General features: G+C 44.4%; 1 protein-coding gene across 2 annotated transcripts in view; it reads left to right on the forward strand.

The window, feature by feature from the left end:
- Positions 1-14,998: 14,998 nt before the first annotated feature.
- Klhdc1 (kelch domain containing 1) overlaps positions 14,999-22,130 on the forward strand; it is a 43,418-nt gene continuing 36,286 nt past the window's right edge. The window contains exon 1 of one of the 2 annotated variants that reach the window (XM_085830393.1): positions 14,999-15,186. In XM_085830393.1, coding sequence (XP_085686519.1) covers positions 15,091-15,186 — 96 coding nt within the window. In that variant the 5' untranslated portion in view covers positions 14,999-15,090. The remainder of the gene's footprint in view (positions 15,187-22,130) is intronic. The other variant, XM_021179040.3, reaches the window with a different exon arrangement.

Genomic DNA, 22,130 nt, shown 5'->3' on the forward strand with positions numbered 1-22,130 from the left:
AGACACACCCCTTGTCCCGCCCTTATATTCTTGGGCTGGTGAGATGGGGTTTTTTTTGGCCTTACTAACTGCAGGGCCTCTGAGAATCTCAGACCCTGCCTAGGGAGTGAAGTAGAAGTGGTCTGAGTGGAAACAAGCTTCCTTTCTCCCAAACGCATTTTCTGAACGCTCAGCTCCCCCGACCCTCAGCTACCCTCTTCTACTCTGACTCTACCCAAGCTTCCAGCACCCAGAGTCTTCCCTTCCAGGGCTAGGAGAGTTGTAGAGCCGTTGTTTCCCCCGTTCTACACAGGTTCTGGAAATACTGTGTTTTCACCATTTTCGATCACTCCGATCCGACCAGTTTTAGTTGAGGGCCTCTCCACGATCCGCTGCCATCATTTAGCAGTCCCACTTTTTTCATGACATACCTTTTTTTTTTTACTGGTGGAGTTTGAGGTGAATTGCCAGTGCGGTGGAGCTGCTCTTGAATTGTTATTCTCAGTCCTACAAGCAGACTCAGTAGAGCACATCTTAAAATGTTCCCTCTTGCTGAGTGTGATGGCACATCCCTTTAATCCAAGAACTCAGAAGGCAGAGGCAGGGGGAATCTCTGTGAACACCTGGGCAACTTGTTCTAGAGAGTGAGTTCCAGGCCAGTCAATGAATCACAGTGAGACCTTATATAAAAATCCATCCATCCATCACACACACACACACACACACACACACACACATACTTGTGCTGGTGAGATGAATAAACAATTGGCTGTTTATAAATAAGCATTCAACTTTACAGGACACAAGGAAGCTCTGGGCATAAGGTCACAGATCTGTAATCCCAGGCCTCAGAACGGGGAGGTGCAAGGATCAGGAGGCAAAGGCCATCTTTGATGTCACAGCAAGTTCAAAGCAAGCCTAAGATACCTGAGGCTTAGTGGGAGGGGGAGAGGCAAATAAGCCAAAAACTTGAATGATTTCTACAACAGTATAAGCAATATCTCTGGGGCATATAGTTAAGATCTTTCTGAAAAGGAAAACAGTAAAAAGAAAGCATGTGTATATTTGCTTGATTTTGCATTTCAAAACTTTTGAAAAGTTAAACTAGACAACAAAGAGAGATCCCAGCTGTGGTGGTTTGAATAAAAATGTCTCCCATAGGCTCTGGTGTGTAAACTCTTGGTTCCCAGTTGGTGGCGCTGTTTGGAGAGATTCAGGTGGTGCAGTTGTGCTGGAGCAGCTGTGGTGGTTTGAATAAGCTTAGCCCAGGGAGGGGCACTATTAGGAGGTGTGGCCTTGTTGGACTATAGGTATGGCCTTGTTGGAGGAAGTGTGTCACTGTGTGGGTGGGCAATGAGACCCTTTTAGCTCCCTGGAAGCCAGTTTTCTATTTGCTTTCAGAACAAGATATAGAACCCTCAGGTCCTCCTGTACCATGCCTGCTTGCACACTGCTATGCTCCTGCTTTGATGATAATGGACTGAACCTTGAACCTGTAAGCCAGCTCCAATTAAATGTTGTCCTTACAAGAGTTGCCTAGGTGATGGTGTCTGTTCTCAGCGGTAAAACTCAACTAAGACAGTAGGCTTTGAGATTGTATAGCATCACCCCACTTCCAGCTCTTTTCTCTGCTTTGTGCTTGCATTTGAAGATAGGAGCTCTCAGCTTCCTGATTCTGCCATTTGTTGCCATCACTCCATAAGAAAAAGTGCTTGCCATGCAAGCCTGAGGACCTGAGTTCTAATCCCCAGAGCCTACATAATTCCATATGTGGTGCTGAGAATCTTCAATCCCAGCATACCTATAGCCTAATAGAAGATAGAGTCAGCAGGAATTTTGGAAGCTCATGGGCCAGCAACAGTGAAAAGCTAAGAGACCCTGTCTGAACTGAATCGAGGTAGACGGCAAGGACAGACTCCAGTGTGCCCTCTGATCTCCACATGTATGCTGTACTGGCACATACAACACAGACACACAGACACTGACACACACACACACACTTAAAAAGATTAAACTTAGCCGGGCGGTGGTATACACACCTTTAATCCCAGCACTCGGGAGGCAGAGGCAGGCAGATTTCAGAGTTCGAGGCCAGCCTGGTCTACAAAGTGAGTTCCAGGACAGCCAGGGCTATACAGAGAAACCCTGTCTCGGAAAAAAAACAAAACAAAACAAAACAAAAAAATAGATTAAACTTGGGGACTGGAGAGATAGCTCAGAGGTTAAGGGCACTGACTGCTCTTCCAGAGGTTCTGAGTTCAATTCCCAGCAACCACATAGTAGCTCACAACCATCTGTAATGGGATCTGATGCCTTCTTCTGGTGTGTCTGAAGGCAGCTACAATGTACTCATATACATAAAATAAATAATTAAAAAAAAGATTAAACTTGCCAGGCATGGTGGCTCATGCCTTTAATTCCAGCACTTGGGAGGCAGAGGCAGGCAGATTTTTGAGTTCAAGGCCAGCCTGGTCTACAGAGTGAGTTCCAGGACAGCCAAGGCTACACAGAGAAACCCTGTCTCAAAAAACCAAAAAAAACCCAAAAAACAAACAAACAAAAAGATTAAACTTGTCCTGGGTGGCGATTATGCCCAGCTCTCTGGGAGGGGGGGGGTGTACTATATGCATTTCTCCACTGCAAGAGAATGTTCTGGGTGAGCATATTACTTGGACATACCCTGCACGCCAGCATTGGAGAGCTGTACTGACAGTGCAAACTGTAAAGGTGGTCCTAGGTGCTTAGGTGAGACAGGAGCCTATAAAGTTGCCTATCTTGACCTGGTCTATGAACGTCAAACAGTACAGACTGCCCAGGGGCTACGATGAAATCACAGAAACCTTTAAACAGCTAGACGGGGTAAAGATGAATGACCCTTTCGAAAGCCAGGGGTCAGGGGAACGGTGAAAAGCCAAGATGGCTCCTGGAGAGTGAGAGTGGATACTAGAGAATTGAGTAGAAGTGACCATTGTACCCCACATCGATCTTTTGACATAGTAGTTGGTACGTGCTGGTATCTCTCTATATTGCATTTGACCTTGCTAATACCCTTTTCAGTAGTCCTTTAGCTGGTGGATCCCAAGGCCAATTCACATTCACTGATATGAAGGATAGCTCACCTCCAGATATCTCCACCAAGGTTATCACCCTAAGAACAGTAAAGACAGATTACCAAAGTACAGAGATGTCATGGTGACCCAGAACCTTGCTTTGTTATCGTGCCTATTTCCACTAAAAAGTTTTCATTATATAGATGAAGTGATGCAAAAAAAAAAAAAAATCACTGTTTTACAGCTTTATAAAAGCACCTGAGAGGCTGAGTGGTGGCTCAGTTGATAAAGGGCCCACCACTCAAACATGAAGACCTGAGTTCTGATCTCTAGCACCCACATCCAAGTTTGGGCGTGGTGGCATACCTGTAGTCCTAGCTCTGGGGTGAGGCAGAGACAGATGGATTCTCAGGACTAGCTGGACACACTGACTAATGCACACACCCACCTGCGTATTTGCCAGAGGCCAACTCCGGCATTCTTGTTCTCTCCTGAAGGTAGCTAAGGGGAAAAAGTGTAGGCAGGGGAGGGGGACAAGACAGTCTTGCAAGATATTAGGTTTGCTTTTATTATAATATAACATTTATTTATCTTAGTTCTATGTTACTTTTGCAATGGTAGCTGACCCACTGTATACTCATATAAATAAATAAATAAATAAATATGAACAAACAAACCTTAAAAAAAGAAATAAGAAATAATCTATTTGTCTATATAGCGTCACTACAAGACAGTATATCTTCATTGATTTACAAAAATCTGCTCAAAAGGGTGGGCTGATAGCTAGTAAGTGTTATATCTATTTAATAATAATAGGAAAAGCATATTAACAGCAGGGATCTCTCCTGTACTGCAGTCTCTTCAGCCTTGCCTGGAAGGCCTCACCCATCCTGCTGTCACGGTCCATGGTGAAACCATCTCAGGAAGATTGCCTGCCAGCTTTTAGCTTCTCCTCCATGGCTCCTGGCACATATTTGCCCATATACACTATATACATACCAAGTTTCAAAAGTCATAATAAAGAGAAAGAAATCTGGAAGACTAGACATTTGTTATCTGTCTCTAGCTTTACAGGTTCATGGAGACTTAAAACTCTTCATTCTTGTGACTAAGTTACCACTGAAGCTTTGTATAGATAAGCCCAGTCAATATTCTGTCTTCTGTCCTTGCACCCACAGTAAATCATTAGTTCCCTTTTATGACCTTTGCTTAAGGTACCTGTTGTACCTAGCAGTGAGGATGAGGATGGGGTTGGTTGTGTACACCTTTAATCCCAGCACTTTGAAGGGAGAGGCAGATGGATCTCTGTGGGTTCAATACCAACCGACTCTGACTCAAAAACAAACTAAACCAACAAAAACTAGCAGCTTGGAGCTGAAGAAACGGCTTATCAGATTCAAACCCACATGGTAACTCACAATCATCTATCATTCCAGTTCTGGTCTCCATGGGCACTGCACACACATGATGCGCATACATAATACATACATACATACATACATACATATATACATACATACAGGCAAAACTATCCATACACATAAAATAAATCTTTTAAAAAATTATGGAGGCCATGCACACCTTTAATCCCAACACTCAGGAGGCAGAAGCAGCTGGTGGAGCTCTGTGAGTTTGAGGCCAGCTTGGTTTATATAACGAATTTCAGGCAGCCAGAGTAACATAATAGGGAGACTCTGTCCCAAAAAGCAAACAAAAATCGCAACAACAAAAATCAAACAAAACACAAAAAAGAAAAAGAATAAAACAAGGAGACAGGAGATCAATCCCTACTAGGTGCGGGGGGGGGGGGCACAATTATAAAATTCTTGGAAGTATTATGGCCTAGAAAGATACCTGTGACTGTAAAACAGGTGTAGGTATTTGCAGAGCTTCTAAGCCATTGATATATTTTCATTTTCCACTTCACCCAAGTTACCCATCTTTTTAATAGCTTGTTTTCTAAGAAGGGAGGGGGCACCCATGGAGCTGGGATAGGAAGGCTTGAGAAGTTTTGATCAGGCTAACATCCTTGTAAAGCAAGCTAAATGGGTATGTACCCCAAGACCTCAGTGACCCTTCATGTTAGAAGGTGCCAGAAGCTCAGAGGGTGGTGATATCTGGACATTATGGCAAAAGCAATCGAAGATCAGAGCAAAAAGCAAACTGTTCCAATGAGGCTTTGGTCCTGAACATGGGAAGGGGAATAGCTGGCACACATTTCTTTTTTGTTTTGTTTTGTTTTGTTTTGTTTTTTAATTAGGTATTTTCCTCAATTACATTTCCAATGCTATCCAAAAAGTCCCCAATACACTCCCCCCCAGTCCCCCACCCACCCACCCCCACCCCTTGGCCCTGGCATTCCCCTGTACTAGGGCATATAAAGTTGGCAAGTCCAATGGGCCTCTCTTTCCAGTGATGGCCGACTAGGCCATCTTTTGATACAAATGCAGCTAGAGTCAAGAGCTCTTGGGTACTGGTTAGTTCATAATAATGTTCCACCTATGGAGTTGCAGTTCCCTTTAACTCCTTGGGTACTTTCTCTAGCTCCTCCATTGGGGGCCCTGTGATCCATCCAATAGCTGACTGTGAACATCCACTCCTGTGTTTGCTAGGCCCCGGCATCGTCTCACAAGAGACAGCTATATCTGGGTCCTTTCAGCAAAATCTTGCTAGTGTATGCAATGGTGTCAGCGTTTGGAAGCTGATTATGGGATGGATCCCTGGATATGGCAGTCTTTAGATGGTCCATCCTTTCTTCACAGCTCCAAACTTTATCTCTGTAACTCTTTCCATGGGTGTTTTGTTCCCAATTCCAAGAAGGGGCACAGTGTCCACACTTTGGTCTTCGTTCTTCTTGAGTTTCATGTGTTTAACAAATTGTATCTTATATCTTGGGTATCCTAAGTTTTTGGGCTAATATCCACTTATCAGTGAGTACATATTGTGTGAGTTCTTTTGTGATTGTGTTACCTCACTCAGGATGATGCCCTCCAGATCCATCCATTTGCCTAGGAATTTCATAAATTCATTCCTTTTAATAGCTGAGTAGTACTCCATTGTGTAAATGTACCACATTTTCTGTATCCATTCCTCTGTTGAGGGGCATCTGGGTTCTTTCCAGCTTCTGGCTATTATAAATAAGGCTGCTATGAACATAGTGGAGCATGTGTCCTTCTTACCGGTTGGAACATCTTCTGGATATATGCCCAGGAGAGGTATTGCTGGATCCTCTGGTAGTATTATGTCCAATTTTCTGAGGAACCGCCAAACTGATTTCCAGAGTGGTTGTACCAGCTTGCAATCCCACCAACAATGAAGGAGTGTTCCTCTTTCTCCACGTCCTCGCCAGCATCTGCTGTCACCTGAATTTTTGATCTTAGCCATTCTGAGTGGTGTGAGGTGGAATCTCAGGGTTGTTTTGAGTTGCATTTCCCTGATGATTAAGGATGTTGAACATTTTTTCAGGTGCTTCTCTGCCATTCGGTATTCCTCAGGTGAGAATTCTTTGTTCAGTTCTGAGCCCCATTTTTTAATGGGGTTATTTGATTTTCTGGAGTCCACCTTCTTGAGTTCTTTATATATATTGGATATTAGTCCCCTATCTGATTTAGGATAGGTAAAGACCCTTTCCCAATCTGTTGGTGGTCTTTTTGTCTTATTGACGGTGTCTTTTGCCTTGCAGAAGCTTTGCAACTTTATGAGGTCCCATTTATCGATTCTCGATCTTACAGCACAAGCCTTTGCTGTTCTAGCTGGCACACATTTCTAAAACAGAATTGCTAGATGTTTTTAAAGCACTGCAGCACGTGAGCCCCAGCGCATGTGCCTTGGTATTATTATATTAGTAAAGACAGATTACCAAAGAACGGATGAACTGAAGACTTCCTAGGCCTCTTTCTGGGTCTAGAAACTCTGTGAATTCATATTTACAACAACGAGGTGTGGTGTCTGTAATCCTGCCATGAATACTATGAGGCTCTCTGCTGGGACCAGGGTCCTTTGAAGCCAGTGTGCCTCCATCAATAACTGAGCCAATAGCCAAGCCAGGAAGGGACCTTCCTTATCCCTGTTAATGTCTGGTCCATGAATGACAACAGCAGGGGGTACCAGACAAAAATGGGTGGCTGGAGCAGAAGCCAATGGGCTAAGAGTAGTGCTGTGCCTTAGTTACTGTAAAAAGACACCATGACCAGAGCGACTCTTATATAAGAAAACATCTTACTGGGAACTTGCTTACAGTTTTAGTCAATGGTTATCATTCAGGAAGCAGACAGGCATAACGCTGGAGCAGTAGCTGAGAGCTTTGCATGCTGGTCTGCAAGCAGTAGGCAGACAGTGACGCTGGACCTGAAACCTCAAAGCCCATTCCCAGTCGCACACTTCCAACAAGGTCATGCTTCCTAATTCTTCCCAAACAGCTCAACGGGAGACTAGGAACTCAAATATAAGAACCTATGGGGCCCATTTTCACTCAAACCACCACAAATGGACATAGACACTGCTCATGAAACTTGGCCTTAGAGAATCTATTCTGGCATATTCAGAGATATATTCACAGAGAAAAGAGAAAATTGACAAGTTCTACCATGGGGGACAATAGATATGGAAAAAATATATTACTGATGTCAGAATCCTGGTGTCTTTCTACACAGTAGCTCATAGTTCATTGAGCTTTCCTAGAAATCAAAAGTTATATCCCGTTATTAAAACATGGACCATCTGCTTTCAAGTATCCTTTGGAGGCTGTTTGCTAGGTTCACATTGATCACAGAGGAACCAATATTGGCTAGAAAATAGCTCACCAAGGTATTTTATATTATTTGTGACTATTGTGAAGGGTGTTGTCCTGAGTGATGTAACCCAATCACAAAAGAACATACATGATATGCACTCACTAATAAGTGGATATTAGCCCAGAAGCTCATGTACAATTCGCAAAACATATGAAACTCAAGAAGGAAGACCAAAGTGTGGATACTTCGATCCTTCTTAGAAGGGGAAAAACAAAACACCCATGGAAGGAGTTACAGAGACAAAGTGTGAAGCAGAGACTGAAGGAATGACCATCCACAGACTGCCCCACCTGGGGATCCATCCCATAAACAACCACCAAACCCATACACTATTGTGGATGCCAACAAGAGCTTGCTGACAAGAGCCTGATATAGCTGTCTCCTGAGAGGCTCTGCCATTGCCTGGCAAATACAGAAGTGAATGCTCACAGCCATCCATTGGACAGAGCACAGGATCCCCAATGAAGAAGCCAGAGAAAGTACCCAAGGAGTTGAAGGGGTTTGCAGCCCTGTAGGAGGAACAATAATATGAACTAACCAGTACCCCCAAAGCTCCCCGGGACTAAACCACCAATCAAAGAAAACACATGGTGGGACTCATGGCTCTAGCTGTATATGTAGCAGAGCATGGCCTAGTCAGTCATGAATTGGAGGAGAGGCCCTTGGTCCTGTGAAGGTTCTATGCCCCAGTATAGGGGAATGCCAGGGCCAGGAAGCGGGGAGTGAATGGATTGGTGAACAGGGGGAGGAAGGAGGGGATGGGGGTTTTCAGAGGGGAAACTAGGAAAGGGGATAACATTTGAAATGTAAATAAAGAAAATATCTGATAAAAAAAGAAAAGAAAAGAAAGGAAAAGAAATGAAAAAAAGAGAAAAGAAAAGAAAAGAAAAGAAAAGAAAAGAAAAGAAAAGAAAAGGAAAGAGAAGAGCTCACACCACTGTCATTCCCATGGAATATCCCAGTATGCTGCAACATGTCCAAACATGCAAGGCTTGTTCTCAGTTATGGCCATGGCATATGAATGTTATATTGAGGCAAATACATAAATGTGCCCATCCTGTATGGGGTTGGCAAATAACCCACACAGGACTTAGGCCTGCTAGGGAGAGATGTTCATCAGATGCCCTTCCCTGTGGACGGCTGCACATCTCTTGCAAATATTTCCAGGAAATAAACATCAGGGAAGGCTTTCACCAAGGGTCTCATCTAACTCAAGGTTGTGTAGAGACAAGAGACACCCTTAGAGCATTGACAGAGACGGGGGCACTCATTTCACAAGCACTGGTGTGCAGAACGGGGCTGAGGACAACCAGATCCGATGGTACTTCCGCCTACCTTACAACCTTACAGGGGCTAAGTGGGCTGAAAAGAAAAATGTGTCACTCAAACAGCAGTTAAAGAATTTGAATGAAGGTAACCTGCAAGGGTAGGGCACACCCAGAAGCCACAGGATATTAAACAAACACTCATCACCTCACGAGCTGTTTGCCAAGGAGGCCCGTGAAGTCCACCCCCCAATATAGACTATTGCCTCTGCTAGAGATTGCTCACCAGAATTAGATGGTGTGATGGCCATTCTTGGTTATTAACTTGACCACACCTGGAATTAGCTAAAATCCAAAACTGGAGGGCACATCTGTGAGGGATTTTTGCTTAGTTTGAAGTAGGAAGATCCACTCCTAAACCAGATCTTGAGAAGACACACTTTTAATCTGGGCACCCCTTCTTCTGGAAGCCTATATAGGGACAAGGAAGAAGGAAGCCTTTTCTCTTTGCTGATTGGAATCTTTGGCAGGCCCTTATAAGTGAATCATAGAAGAGACCATTGGGATTTTGGTACAAGGCTCTATCATCATCTGGAGACAACTATTCTCCCTTTGGGAAACAGCTCTTGGCCTGCTATTGGGCCTTAGTTTGATAATGAACAAAGTTACTGTGAGACCTAAGCTGCCCATAATGAGGTGGACATGAGTGTTATCTGACCCACCAAGTTATAAAGTAGGATGTGCACAGCAGCAATCTATTATCAAGTGGAAGTGATTATATATCTATATCAAGATATAAATATAGATATAGCCGGGCGTGGTGGCACACACCTTTAATCCCAGCACTTGGGAGGCAGAGACAGATGGATTTCTGAGTTCGAGGCCAGCCTGGTCTACAAAGTGAGTTCCAGGACAGCCAGGGCTACACAAAGAAACCCTGTCTCGAAAAACAACAATAACAACAAAATATAGATAGATAGATAGATAGATAGATAGATAGATAGATAGATATAGAGATGTCATTTCCATTTGACAAGAGATTGCTTTATATATATATATAATCAGGCCCAAGCACATGCACGTTACATGAAGAAGTTGCTCAAATGTGTATGGTTTCTAATCCTGTTACAATGCCATCTGCTGTCGAGGATGAACCTATAGCCTCATGGAATGTGCCCTGTGGTGCATTGGCTGAGGAAAAGAAGACTATAGGCTAGTTTACTGATGGTTCTGCATGCATACAGGCACTACCCAGAAGTGGACAGTTGAAGCAGTATAACCCCTTCCTGGGACAACCCTGACAGTAATAAGTGAAGGGAAATCTTCGCAGTGGGCAGAACTATGGGCAGTACACATGGGATTACAGTTTGTTTGGAAGAAGAAATGGTCAGATTGTGCAGTTGTTCACTAATTCATGGGCTGTTGGTTGTTTGTTCAGGGACTTGGTAAGAACATGATTAGAAAATAGGTAAGAAAGACAGTGGGCAGGAAGTATGTGGATAGATCTCACCAAATGGGCTAAGGATGTGAAGACACTTGGCCCCATGTAAATGCTCATTGAAGGGTGACTTCAGCCAGGGAGGCATTCAGTAATCAAGTAGGTAGGATGACCCATTCTGTGGACAGTCAGCTTCTTTCTCCAGCTATCCCTGTCATTGCCCACTGGGCCCATGAACAAACTGGCCGTGGTAGGTTATGCATAGAATCAGCAACACAGACTTCCACTCACCAAGGCTGACCTGGCTGCAGCCACCACTGGGTGCTAGATCTGCCATCAGGAGAGACCAACATGAAGCCCCAGATATTGCAACATTCCCTAGAATGACCAATCAGTGGCCTACCTGGTGGCAGGTTGACCACACTGGACCACTTCACTTTGTTCTTACTGGAGTAGATAATTATTTTGGTTACAGATTTGTCTCTCTGCACACAATGCTTCTCTGACAAAACTGTTATCTGTGGACTTACAGAATGCCTTATTTACTGTCACAGCATTCCACACTGTACTGCTTCTAACCCAGGAACTCACTTCACAGCCAAAGAAGTGTGACAGTGGGCCCACAATAATGGAATCAGCTGGTGTTTCCGTGTTCCTGACCATCTTGAAGCAGCTGTCCTGATAAAAAGATGGAATGGCTTTTTCAAGACGCTCTTACAGCACAGGTTAGGTGGCAGTAGCCTGGCGTGGGGCAGCATTCTCCAGAAGGTGGTATATGCTTTGAATCAAAGTACCACATGTGGTCTGTCTCTCCTATAGCCAGATCTACGGGTCCACAAACCAAGGAGTGGAAAAGGGAATAGTTCCACTGACTATCACCCCTAGTGACTTTCTAAGAAAAATTTTGCTCCTGTGACCTTAATTTCTTTTGGCTTTGAAGTTTAGGTTCCAGAACTGGAAGTGTTCCTGCCAGGAGTCCCAATAAACATTCCATTGAATTAGAAACTCAGACATTTCTCTGGCCTTTTTTTGGGCTTCTGATGCCCTTAAGTCAACAGGCTAAGAAATGAGTAACAGTGTTAGGAGGGGTGATTGATCCAGATTACCATGGAGAAACTGGATTGCTTTTCCAATGGAGGTAGGGAAATTTTTCCCTGGAGAGTAGGAAATCATTAAGGTCGTCTCTCGGTGCTGCCATCTCCAGTGATGAAAGTCAATGGGAAATTACACCAGCATAATCCAGGAAGGATGACAAAGCGCAGAGACCCATCCGGAGTGAAGATGTGGGCCCCTCCTCCAGGAAAAGAGCTGAAGCCTGTTGGGATTCTTGACAAAGGGTAGAGGAAGTACAGAATGGGTAGCAGAGGAAGGTAGGTATAAATACCAGCTAAGGCTGCATCATCAGTTACAGAAACAAGGATTATAGCTGACCTGTTCCTGTTGTAGTTTGTTAAGAATGTATTTGTGGCTGGGCGTGGTGGCACACACCTTTAATCCCAGCACTCGGGAGGCAGAGGCAGGTGGATTTCTGAGTTCGAGGCCAGCCTGGTCTACAAAGTGAGTTCCAGGACAGCCAGGGCTATACAGAGAAACCCTGTCTCGAAAAACAACAACAAAAAGAATGCATTTGTGCAGATATTTGTGTTTTCTTTCCTAAATTTCTTTATTATGTGTTGTAACATCAATTAAGAGAATATCAATGGTTATCATACTTAAGTTTGAGATACTAAAAGAATGTCCCTCAAGGGACATTGCCACCTATTCTAAATTTATAGTACATTTGCGGTTGTGGAATAGTTATGACCTGGTTAAATATTGAATGCATTTGGATGCAATGTGGGATAGTTATACTTAGGCTTTACGTAACATGATTATTGTTTTCATTTGGAGATTCATCACAACAGAAGGTAATATAATTGTGTGTTGACAAGGGTTGGGTTTGTGGTGACTATTTTTGGTTGTCAACTTGGCTACAGCAACAGCAATCAGTCAACAGCAATCAGTTGTCAACAGCAATCAGTTGTCAACAGCAATCAGTTGCTGTTTTCTCCATCAGATGTGCCCAGAGATCTGGTTGCAGTTTCTATCAACTCTGATTGGTTAATAAAGTGCTGATCAGCCAATAGCTGGGCAGAAGAGAATAGGCAGGATTTGAGTCTGGAGGTCCCAGGGAGATGAGAAAGGAGAGGGAAGGAGGGAGGGAGGAGGGAGAGGAAGAAGAAGAGGAGGAAGAGGAGGAAGAGGAAGAGGAGGAGGATGAGGAAGAGGAAGAGGAGGAGAGGTCATTTGGATGGACTAGACCAGGAGGATTCACCATGAGATCGTGATGAGAGGGCAGTCATGAGGACACACATGGACCAGAGCAAGCCAGGGCAAGACCTGATGGCAAGTAACAGGGCATGTGGCTGGGTAGTAGCAGCCTAGTCAGGTTTGAATAGCTCAGAACCTGGCCAGCTTAGGCTTGTTAATAAAAATACTAGGTCTCTGTGTTATTTATTTGGGAGCTAAAATGGGCTAGAGCACCCATAGAAATGCCCTTCAGTTATTAGCAGGCAAAGGGGATGTAAGGAAAAAAAAAAAAAACTCAAGAATTGCTTTTACAGAAGGTTTTGGGTTTTGCCTGCTTGCCCTCTCCTTGCTAGCAAGTCCATTCCTTCACTGGCGTCAGAGCCTACTACTTCAGGATCCAGCACAGAATAAAGACCAGCTGAGACATCCAGCCTTGTGGACCAAGCAACTACTGGATTCTTGGACTTCTAGTTGGACTTCCGGTTCACAGCCAGCCTGTTTTGGATTAGCTGCGCTGCAGCCTGTAAGTCCTTTAAATAAATCCCCTTTCAATATATAGAGATGCATTCTATAATTTCTGTTACTCTAGAGACCAGATTAATACAAGTCTCTACTGCCAAAGACACTACATACTACACATCTTTGTGGAAGAACATGGAAAATCAGAAGGATTGAACTGGTCCTTCCTCCTAGCCAGCTTTCACAGTACTGGGAAGGACTACGCCGGGGAGAGCTGTAACCAATGGCCCCACCTTGCTGGGGATCCTGAAGTCTACAGTATCAACACATCAGGCCTGATGGTCTCACTGGTGAAGAAACTATTATGGGTACAGCCAATTATTTTCTGATTGGATTTGTGGATCGTTCCACAAGAGGGGAATTGGTGCGGTGTTCTGTAAACCCAGTCAAAAGCCCATGGCTGGGGGAAGACCATAGATTTTTGAAAGCTGCTGCTCTTTTGCTAAGTTCTATGTGTCTGTCAAATTGCCTTCTAAATAGTTTTTATACCCGTCCACTAGTGCAGTTGTCATCTTTGGTCAATGAGGTTTCTGTTTTTAAATGGGCAGTCGTTACTGTAGAGACTCAACTGGTTAAAAGTGCTATTGAATGTCCAGCCCTAGAGGGGCATCCTACCCAAGCCTCAGGGACGATCGTGGAAGGTGGCGGGGCAAATGGCAAGAGGTGGAGGGTTGTAGAATTATTACCACGATTTAGGGTTGGGGGAGGGGCTCCCTGCCCTCCGTGGTCTTAAAGGCAGTTAACAGTCGCATGGAAGGGGGGGTGGTTCTCAAGCTCCCACCCCCAGCTTTTGTAGGCAGTTAACAGTTGCTAGGCAGAGACATTTTATTCAGTGGAATAGCTATGGTCATGTAACTGTAATTAAAATCATTGGTTCTTCAACCAAGACTTGAGGTTCGCTCCTCTCCCCAGAGAAAATGTATACAAGTGGGAAATGAAAGATGCAAGACAATAATGTTTCCTTTCGTGTTTAGAAAAGGGGAATTGTGCCTGTGTTCCCACATACATCACCACGAAGAAATAATAGAACACTCAGTGAGTACCTCAGGTACCAACACCTTCTACGGCGAATAGCACGGAAGTACACGTGAAGAAAACCAGGAACACCCAGACCCTACAAAAGCAAAAAAACCCTCAGATGTGTCTTGAAACCATGCATTACCGAGGCTGAAGCAGAACTGGCATTGGAGCACTGCTCGTGTTAAAAAAATGATCTCTAACACACACACACACAGCCAGGAGGATGCTCAGGTCAATAAGCTGACCCAGTTGGGGTTCATAAACCCAATACTTTGTACAGTTGTGAGAAGAAAAAAAAAAGAAAGCTCACTTTCCAAATGAACGCCATGGAGCTAGAGAGATGGCGCAGAGGTTAAGAGCATTTGTTCTTGCAGAGGACCCAGGTTTGATTCCCAGCATCCACATTTCACAACTGCCCATAATTCCAGGTCCAGGATGTACACCATACATACATACATATGAGCAGAACACTCACATACATAAAGTAAGTTCATGAGAAACCATTCTTGATTAATAGAGCCCTAAGAAGCCCAGACAGTGGCTGCAGAGAGGCTTCAGGGAGAGGTTTGCAGTGTCTTCGCAGCGCCCGTGCTCCCGGGAGCGGCCAGGCCCCGGTCCGGGGCGGTGGCCGCGCAGACGCGCAGGTTCCTCGGTTCCGCCTCCGCCAATCTGGACCCTCCTCGCGTTCCGTTCGCGCGTGCGAGCGGGCGCCGAGCTGGCTGGGCCCCGGAGGGCGGATGGCGGACCCGCAGGCGTTCTGCGTGGCCGAGGAGCGCAGCGGCCACTGCGCCGTGGTGGACGGACACTTCCTCTACGTGTGGGGGGGCTACGTGGTAAGGGGAAGGGGCGGGCGCTGGGGCGGCGCGGGAGCGGAGGCAGGGGGATGACGGCCGGCGACGCAGCACTCCCACAGGCTCCCAGGCGAGCCGCCTGCCGTGCTGCCCACGTCGCTCCCGCTCCCAAAGCCACAAAACGGGGTTCCGGGGTGCGTGACCCCTCCAGCCTCCGTGGCTCAGGACTGGAGAGGACCCCAGAACGCCGTGCCGCGTTGTTTGGTATCATTGCCACCGTGCTACTCAAAATAAGGAAGTCACCAAGCAGTTAAATTTATCAGCTATTTTTAGTGGCATTTCTTTGCTAATTAAGTACCTCTGGAGTCTCAAAATAGATTCGTATTCGCAACACTCCACCACAGAGTTTTGTGGCTGAAAATTCGTATTGCCATGACGGTTGGAATGTGTGTTTGTTTTGTTTCTATGATCGTAGGATGATAACAAGGATTATCGAGTTGGAAAAAATAATTCAGGTGTACCTGCCCACCCCGTTTGTTTACAGATTAGAAAATAAGCCCTACGGAATCTCTACTGCAAATAGAAGATAACATCTTCTGACCTCCTCAGTGCCCTTAAATGACAGACCTGTAACACAACGAAATAAAGTGCATACTGTGTGTGTTAAGAATTATCAGGTCCGAGTGGGTTTTGTTGTTTTGTGTGCTTAATCCTAATTTAGTGCAGTATAAGTAAAAAAAAAGAAAAATTGTTTTTTTGTGTGCTAACTATAGCTGGCATGCCCTAATCATATGGGATTATCGACTAGGGTCTAATCTGTAATGTTAATTTTTTGATTTATTTTATTTTATGTACATGAATGTTTTGCATATATACATATAGATACATATACATGTATCTATATGTATGTATAAATACACATGTGTGTGTATGTATGTGTGTGTATATATGTATGTATGTGTGTGTGTGTGTGCATACTGTATGCTTGCTATCCATAGAGGTCAGAAGAGGGTGTTAGGAGCTGGCATTACAGATTGTGTGTGCTGGGAATCTAACCCAGGTCCTCTGCAAGAGCAACCAGTGCTTTTAACTGGTTTTTACAGAGCCATCTTGCGTGTCCCACATCTTCATTTTATAAAGAAAGGCATTGACCCTTTGGTGGTCATGTGACACTGGGGGCTGCTTTCTGGAGCTTTATTTTGCTTTGTTAATTATTTGAGACAGGATCTCAGACTGCAGCTCACACTGTCTGGCCTAGAATTCCATGTGTAGCCCAGGTCAACCTCAGATTCAGGACTAGCATCCTGTTTGTGCCTCTCAGGTGTTGAAACGTCGGAGCATGAGCAACAACTAGCTCTCCCATTCAGAAACAAAACCCAAACCAACCAGACAGACAAAAACGCCAAGATCTCAAGTGCCATGGGCTGGCCCTGAGCGTCTCATCCTCTGGTTTCCAGTTACTCGTGGTTATCTCCTGGCCTGGCTTTGAATTAGTTTTTGTTTTTTGTTTTTGTTTTGTTTATGAAACACTAGTATTAGTTTTTTATGCACATACAGTTTTTTAGTGTTTTTAAGTTCTGCCACTTGAAGATACCGACTTACCAAACTTGATCTGCTGTGTTTATATTGGATTGTGTTGACACTGGTGTAAATTAAATAGAAAAGATTAAAATAATAGCTTTGCAAGGCAGGTTGTCCAGCAGCAACCTGTAAGCCCTGATGTTGGGAGGCAGAAGCAGGAGAAGCAGGAGCTGGAGGGCATTTGCTGTTCTGTAATGAGTTCCAGGATAGCACAAGACATTGTGTCAAAAAATAACAGTAATCTAGTACCTCACCTATCACCTCTATGTGGATTCACTTTAACTCCATACATGAAATAGATCAGTATAGAATTCTTTGGGACCAAAAAGGAAATCTCTGAATGCTTTAAATCTTATTTTACTCTTGAAAATTGTAGCCGGTGAGCGTCCAGTTCTCCAGGGGGCAGCTGCAGAATTTTTCTTTTCCAACTACTTGTTATTCCAAATAGCAGAGGTGTTACAAACACAACCCTGTAATATACAACACAGACTTAAATCCCAGGTCTCTTACTTTTTAAATCCCAGGGATCATCAACAGGTCTGAGAAAAAAATGTCTGAGGTATAAGTGGGAGGGTGAAAAGTGGAAGGCAAAAAAGACAGCATGCCCTATCTCCAGAAAGTTCAGGACCCTTTCCACAGCTGCTCTAGAAAGGCTTCTTGAACAGGGTGTGGCTGAAAGGTCCGGGAAGCTGGAGGGATTCCTGCATCGAGAGTGTTCCAGCTGGTATTGTATGGCTGGTGTTGCCTATTTTATATCCCAAACAACTCTCCTCATTAATACGAACAGTGTGTGTGTGTGTGTGTGTGTGTGTGTGTGTAAGTTGACAGACTTGTGTCCTGAAAACTCAGATACCTGTGTGAAGTACTTCCTGTTAAAGCCCATTTTTAAAAAGTATATTTGAAACAGAGGCCAGTGTACAGTGTAGTTGGTGCTAGAAAATTCTTTTGTTCTCTGCCCTCTATGCCTTCTTCAAATTTCTGACATCTGTACAGTTGCCAGTGCCGCTGGCAGGAATGTCAAATGGGGAAGACTCCCAGATAATTCAAAAGGTCGTCTAGTCTGGTATGTATGGAAGATTGGTTTAGGAAATGTCTGAAAAGATTGGTTTAGGAAATGTCTGAAAAGAGTAAAGAGGGCTTTAGTGCCAGATACTAAAGTATATCACAGCTCTAAAGTAATCCAGTGATCTTGACCCAATAGGTAGCACCATAGACTAAGAAAGAGGTGGCAGAAGCAGACAGGCATATGAGACTGATTTGGTTTGGAAAAGAACTGTTTTGAATGTAAACAATCAAGTATTCAATAAATGGACCTAGGATATTTAGAGGAAAATTATATCAGAGCCTTAGGACTGACAAGTTAAATTCAGGAAAACTAAACTTCACTATGGGGAAAAAGCAGGACATTTAAAAAATCTTAGGTTGAGAAAAGAAGAAATGAGTTAAAATATATACATATAAAGGAAAAAGTTAGCTGATCAAACTTTTGGGGGGAAAAAACCTGCTTTAAAAAGCATCAGAAAATGAGAAACCTAATGGCAAATGAAGAAATATTGGTTATGTGTGTGTTAGACTGAAGTCCTGCAAAAAACAAGAGCAGACGAGAATCTTCCAAGGCCGGAGGGCTCTGCTGTGGAGCCTTCGCCTGGTGTGCAGAAGCCCTGTGGTACACACTTGTAATCCCAGCATGCGGGAGGTGCGGGTGGGAAGATCAGATATTTATGGTCATCTTTGGCTATATAGGGAGTTAAAGCCAGCCTGGGCCAGAGACTCTGTCAAAAAAAAATTTTTTTTTTAAGTAGAAATAAAATAGGAGTAAAAACATAAAAATCTAGGACCTGTAGAAGGGTGTGATACTGGGCCCATGATTGCAGAAGCTCACAATTCCTGCTGTAAGAGGCAGCGGGACAAGCTACCCCTCAGTGTGTGTCAGTCTGCAGACAGTTCTGCAGATGGCCTCAGAGCTCGCTGTCCGCATAGACCAGATCCCGGTTCTCTGGTCTCCCTGATGACTCATGAGCTACTCAATGCCTTTTCCTCAGAGCTTTGAGTTTTCTGTATTTTGTGACATTATTATTTTAAAACATTATTCACTGCCTCTCCCAGCTCTGTTGTAGACGTGGTATTTTGGGGGTTCTCTTTTTAAAGGTGTGTGAGAGAGAGACAGAGAGATACAGAGAGAGACATAGCAAGAACACCAGAGGTGTCAGGTCCCCTGGTTGTGTGTGAGTGGCCAATATAGGTGCTGGGAATGACCCAGGTCCTCTGCAAACACCCTGTGTGCTCTTGACCCCTGGACCATCTCTCCAGCCCTATGATGGAGGTTTTACACTGCTTATCTACCTAAAGCTAGAGGACTGTTCAAGTTTTCCTGTCTTTCTTCTAGATATGGTTCTCCTTGCCACAGTATTATCCATTTCATTTAGGTTTTCGTGTGTACTGGTACAAACAGAACTTGTGTATAATCCCCTCTACTTAATCTTTCTCTCTTTATATGTGTATATATGTTTGTATATAAAACTATACATGTGTCCTCCTTTCTACTCTTAAAATTGCCTGCTGGTAGCTTCCCTTCTCTCTAGGATAATCTTATCAGAGATTTATCAGCCTTCTGAAGAATAAGCTCAATTTACTGGCTCCTCTGTATTTTATTTTTGTTATTAATATCTGGGTTACTACTTCTGGAATTCTGGGATTTATGTAGTGGATTTTTGTTTATTGTTTTGTTTTTGTTTTTTTCAGATGGAGTCTTACTCTGTAGGTCTGGCTGACTTGAAACTTCATATATAGTCAGGCTGTCCTTAAACTGGTCGTTATCCTCCTGCCTCTGCCTCTCGAGAACGAGCTCACAGGCACGAACTCCTCACCCCCAGCTTCCTATGCTTTCGTTCTTGACCTTCTTGGTGTTTGGTTTTTTTTCTCCCCCAGGACTGAGTATTGAACCTAGGATCTCGCTAGCAAGCTCTCGCTTACTGACTTACGTGCCAGGCTCCCTTTGGAGTTATTATTCCGGGGCAGAGTGTCACGCTAGTCACGCTGCTCTTGAATTCACTCTCTAGCCCAGGCAGGCCTTGAACTGACTGCCTTCCTGGTTCAGCTTCTCCAGGGGCTGAGGTTGCAGGCTGCTCCAGCAGGCTCAGCTCTCCTGCTCTGCTGACGCTGGATTCGTAGGTCGCTCCTTTGGAATTTGTTAATATAAATGCTTGAGGCTATACATTTTCTTATAAGTAGTGACAAATTTGGGTAAGCAATATTTTGTCATTTTTGGTTTTGGTTTTTGAGACAGGGCTTCTCTGTGTAGCTCTGGTTGTCCTAGAACTCTCTTGTAGTAATAATATTTTTAGTAAAACCTGACACAGGGTTACTACCTGCCTTAATGGTTTATGTTCCCAAATGAAAGACACACACACACAGCCTTTGTATTGTAATACGCCTTAAGCAGTACAATAGCTGGGCAACTGCCTAACCTCCATGCTGTTAGAATCTACCTCCCACCAATAACTCCAAGTTACTACTTAACTAATTTCTGTGTTGCATCTTGGCTGCCCTTGACCCAATTAAACAGCCTTCTGGGCTGCTTTCTCTTGGCCCCTTTACATGGTGGCTCTGCTTCCCCCTCATGCACATTATTACCCTTCCATGGTAGCCTCCGTGTCTTGTCTCCTCCACACTACATCCTAAGACTTGGTAGATCCTCCTTTGCTCCTGCTCCTCTCAGTCCCAAGCCCAGGAACCCTAAATCCTGCCTCTCTCTCTCTTCTCTCCAGCTATTGGTTGTTGGCATCTTTATTTAACCAGTCAGAATTAACTGGGGACAGGTTCCCAGAAGCTACATGCAGACCCTCACCTGCAAACAGTTTTGGGGGACCCAGTTAGCATTAGACCAGGCTGGCCTTGAACTCAGAGTTTGGCCTGTCTCTGCCCCCTAAATGCTGGGATTAAAGGTGTGTGTCATCAGTGCCCAGCATATTTTTCATTGTTTATTGAACCTATAACTTACATAAGGAAACATTCAAAATTTCTAAACTTAGAATATTCCTTTTAATGTTTATTTGATTATTTTAAATTTTGTGTGTGTGTGTGTGTGTGTGTGTGAGAGAGAGAGAGAGAGAGAGAGAGAGAGAGAGAGAGAGAGAGAGAGGGAGAGGGAGGGAGAGAGAGAGGGAGAGGGAGGGAGAGAGAGAGAGAGAGAGAGAGAGAGAGAGAGAGAGAGAGAGAGAGAGAGAGAGAGAGAGGCGGGCACTTGGGTGAAGGTGCTAGTGGCATCAGGTCTCCTAAAGCTGGAGTCACAGACAGTTGTGAGTCTAATGTGAGTACCAGGGACAGTAATGGGGGCAGGACTCAGGTCCTCTGAAAAAGTAGTACATGTTCTTAACTGCTGAGCCACATCTCCAGCCTCACACACAGTATTCTGTAATGCATTTTGTCTTATTAATTTCTAATGTCACCATGTCCCACCGAGGAAATGTGGTCCTTTAGAATATGCTTAGGCTTTCTCTAGGGACCAGCTGTGGTTATTTCTCATGGATATTCTGTTCATTCTTTTGTTTTGTTTTTTTTTCATTAGTTTATTCATTTTACATCCTAATATCTGCCCCCCTCCTCCCAGTACCCCTCTTCAGCTCCCCACCCCTTCCCCTTCTCCTCTGGGAACGGGGAGGTTCCTCTCTGGGTATCATCTACCTTGGCACATCAGGTCTCCGCAGGACTAGGCACATTCTCTCCCACTGAGGCCAGACAAGGCAGCCCAGTTAGGAGAATGGGATGCACAGACAGGCAGGTAGACAACAGATTCAGAGACAGCCACACTCTGGTTGTTGGGGGACCTGCATCAAGAACAATCAGCTTATTTGCTACATATGTGGGTGGGGGTGTGCCAGGTCTAGCCCATGCTAGCTTTTAAGTTGGTGGTTCAGTCTCTGGGAGCCCCCAGAAATCTATGTTAATTGACTCTTTTGGTCTTCCTGTGGAGCCCCTGTCCTCTTTGGGTCTCTCAATCCTCCCCCTAATTCTTCCACAAGACTCCCCAAGCTCCATCTAATGTTTGGCTTTGCGTCTCTGCATCTGTTTCAATCAGCTGCTTGGTGGAACTTCTCAAGAACAGTTATGCTGGGCTGTTGTGCAAGGACAACAGAGTATCATAAATAGTGTCAGGGATTGGTGCTTGCCCATGCGATGGGTCTCAGACATTGGTTGACCATTCCCTCCGTCTCTGTTCTGTCTTTGTGGTTATTATTTGTGTGACATTTCTTTATCTATCCTATAGTGGACATAGTGTTGTTCTGTTTTATGAAAAATACACTCAGCTAGGGCTCAGTTCTATCCAGCATGTTACTCATTTCACTTAGAGTTTTGCCCAAGTGCCCACCTCTCTCTCTCTCTCTCTCTCTCTCACACACACACAC

Source organism: Mus caroli, unplaced genomic scaffold (assembly GCF_978045245.1).
Source record: "Mus caroli unplaced genomic scaffold, Mus_caroli_1 scaffold_14, whole genome shotgun sequence".
Lineage (NCBI taxonomy): Eukaryota > Metazoa > Chordata > Mammalia > Rodentia > Muridae > Mus > Mus caroli.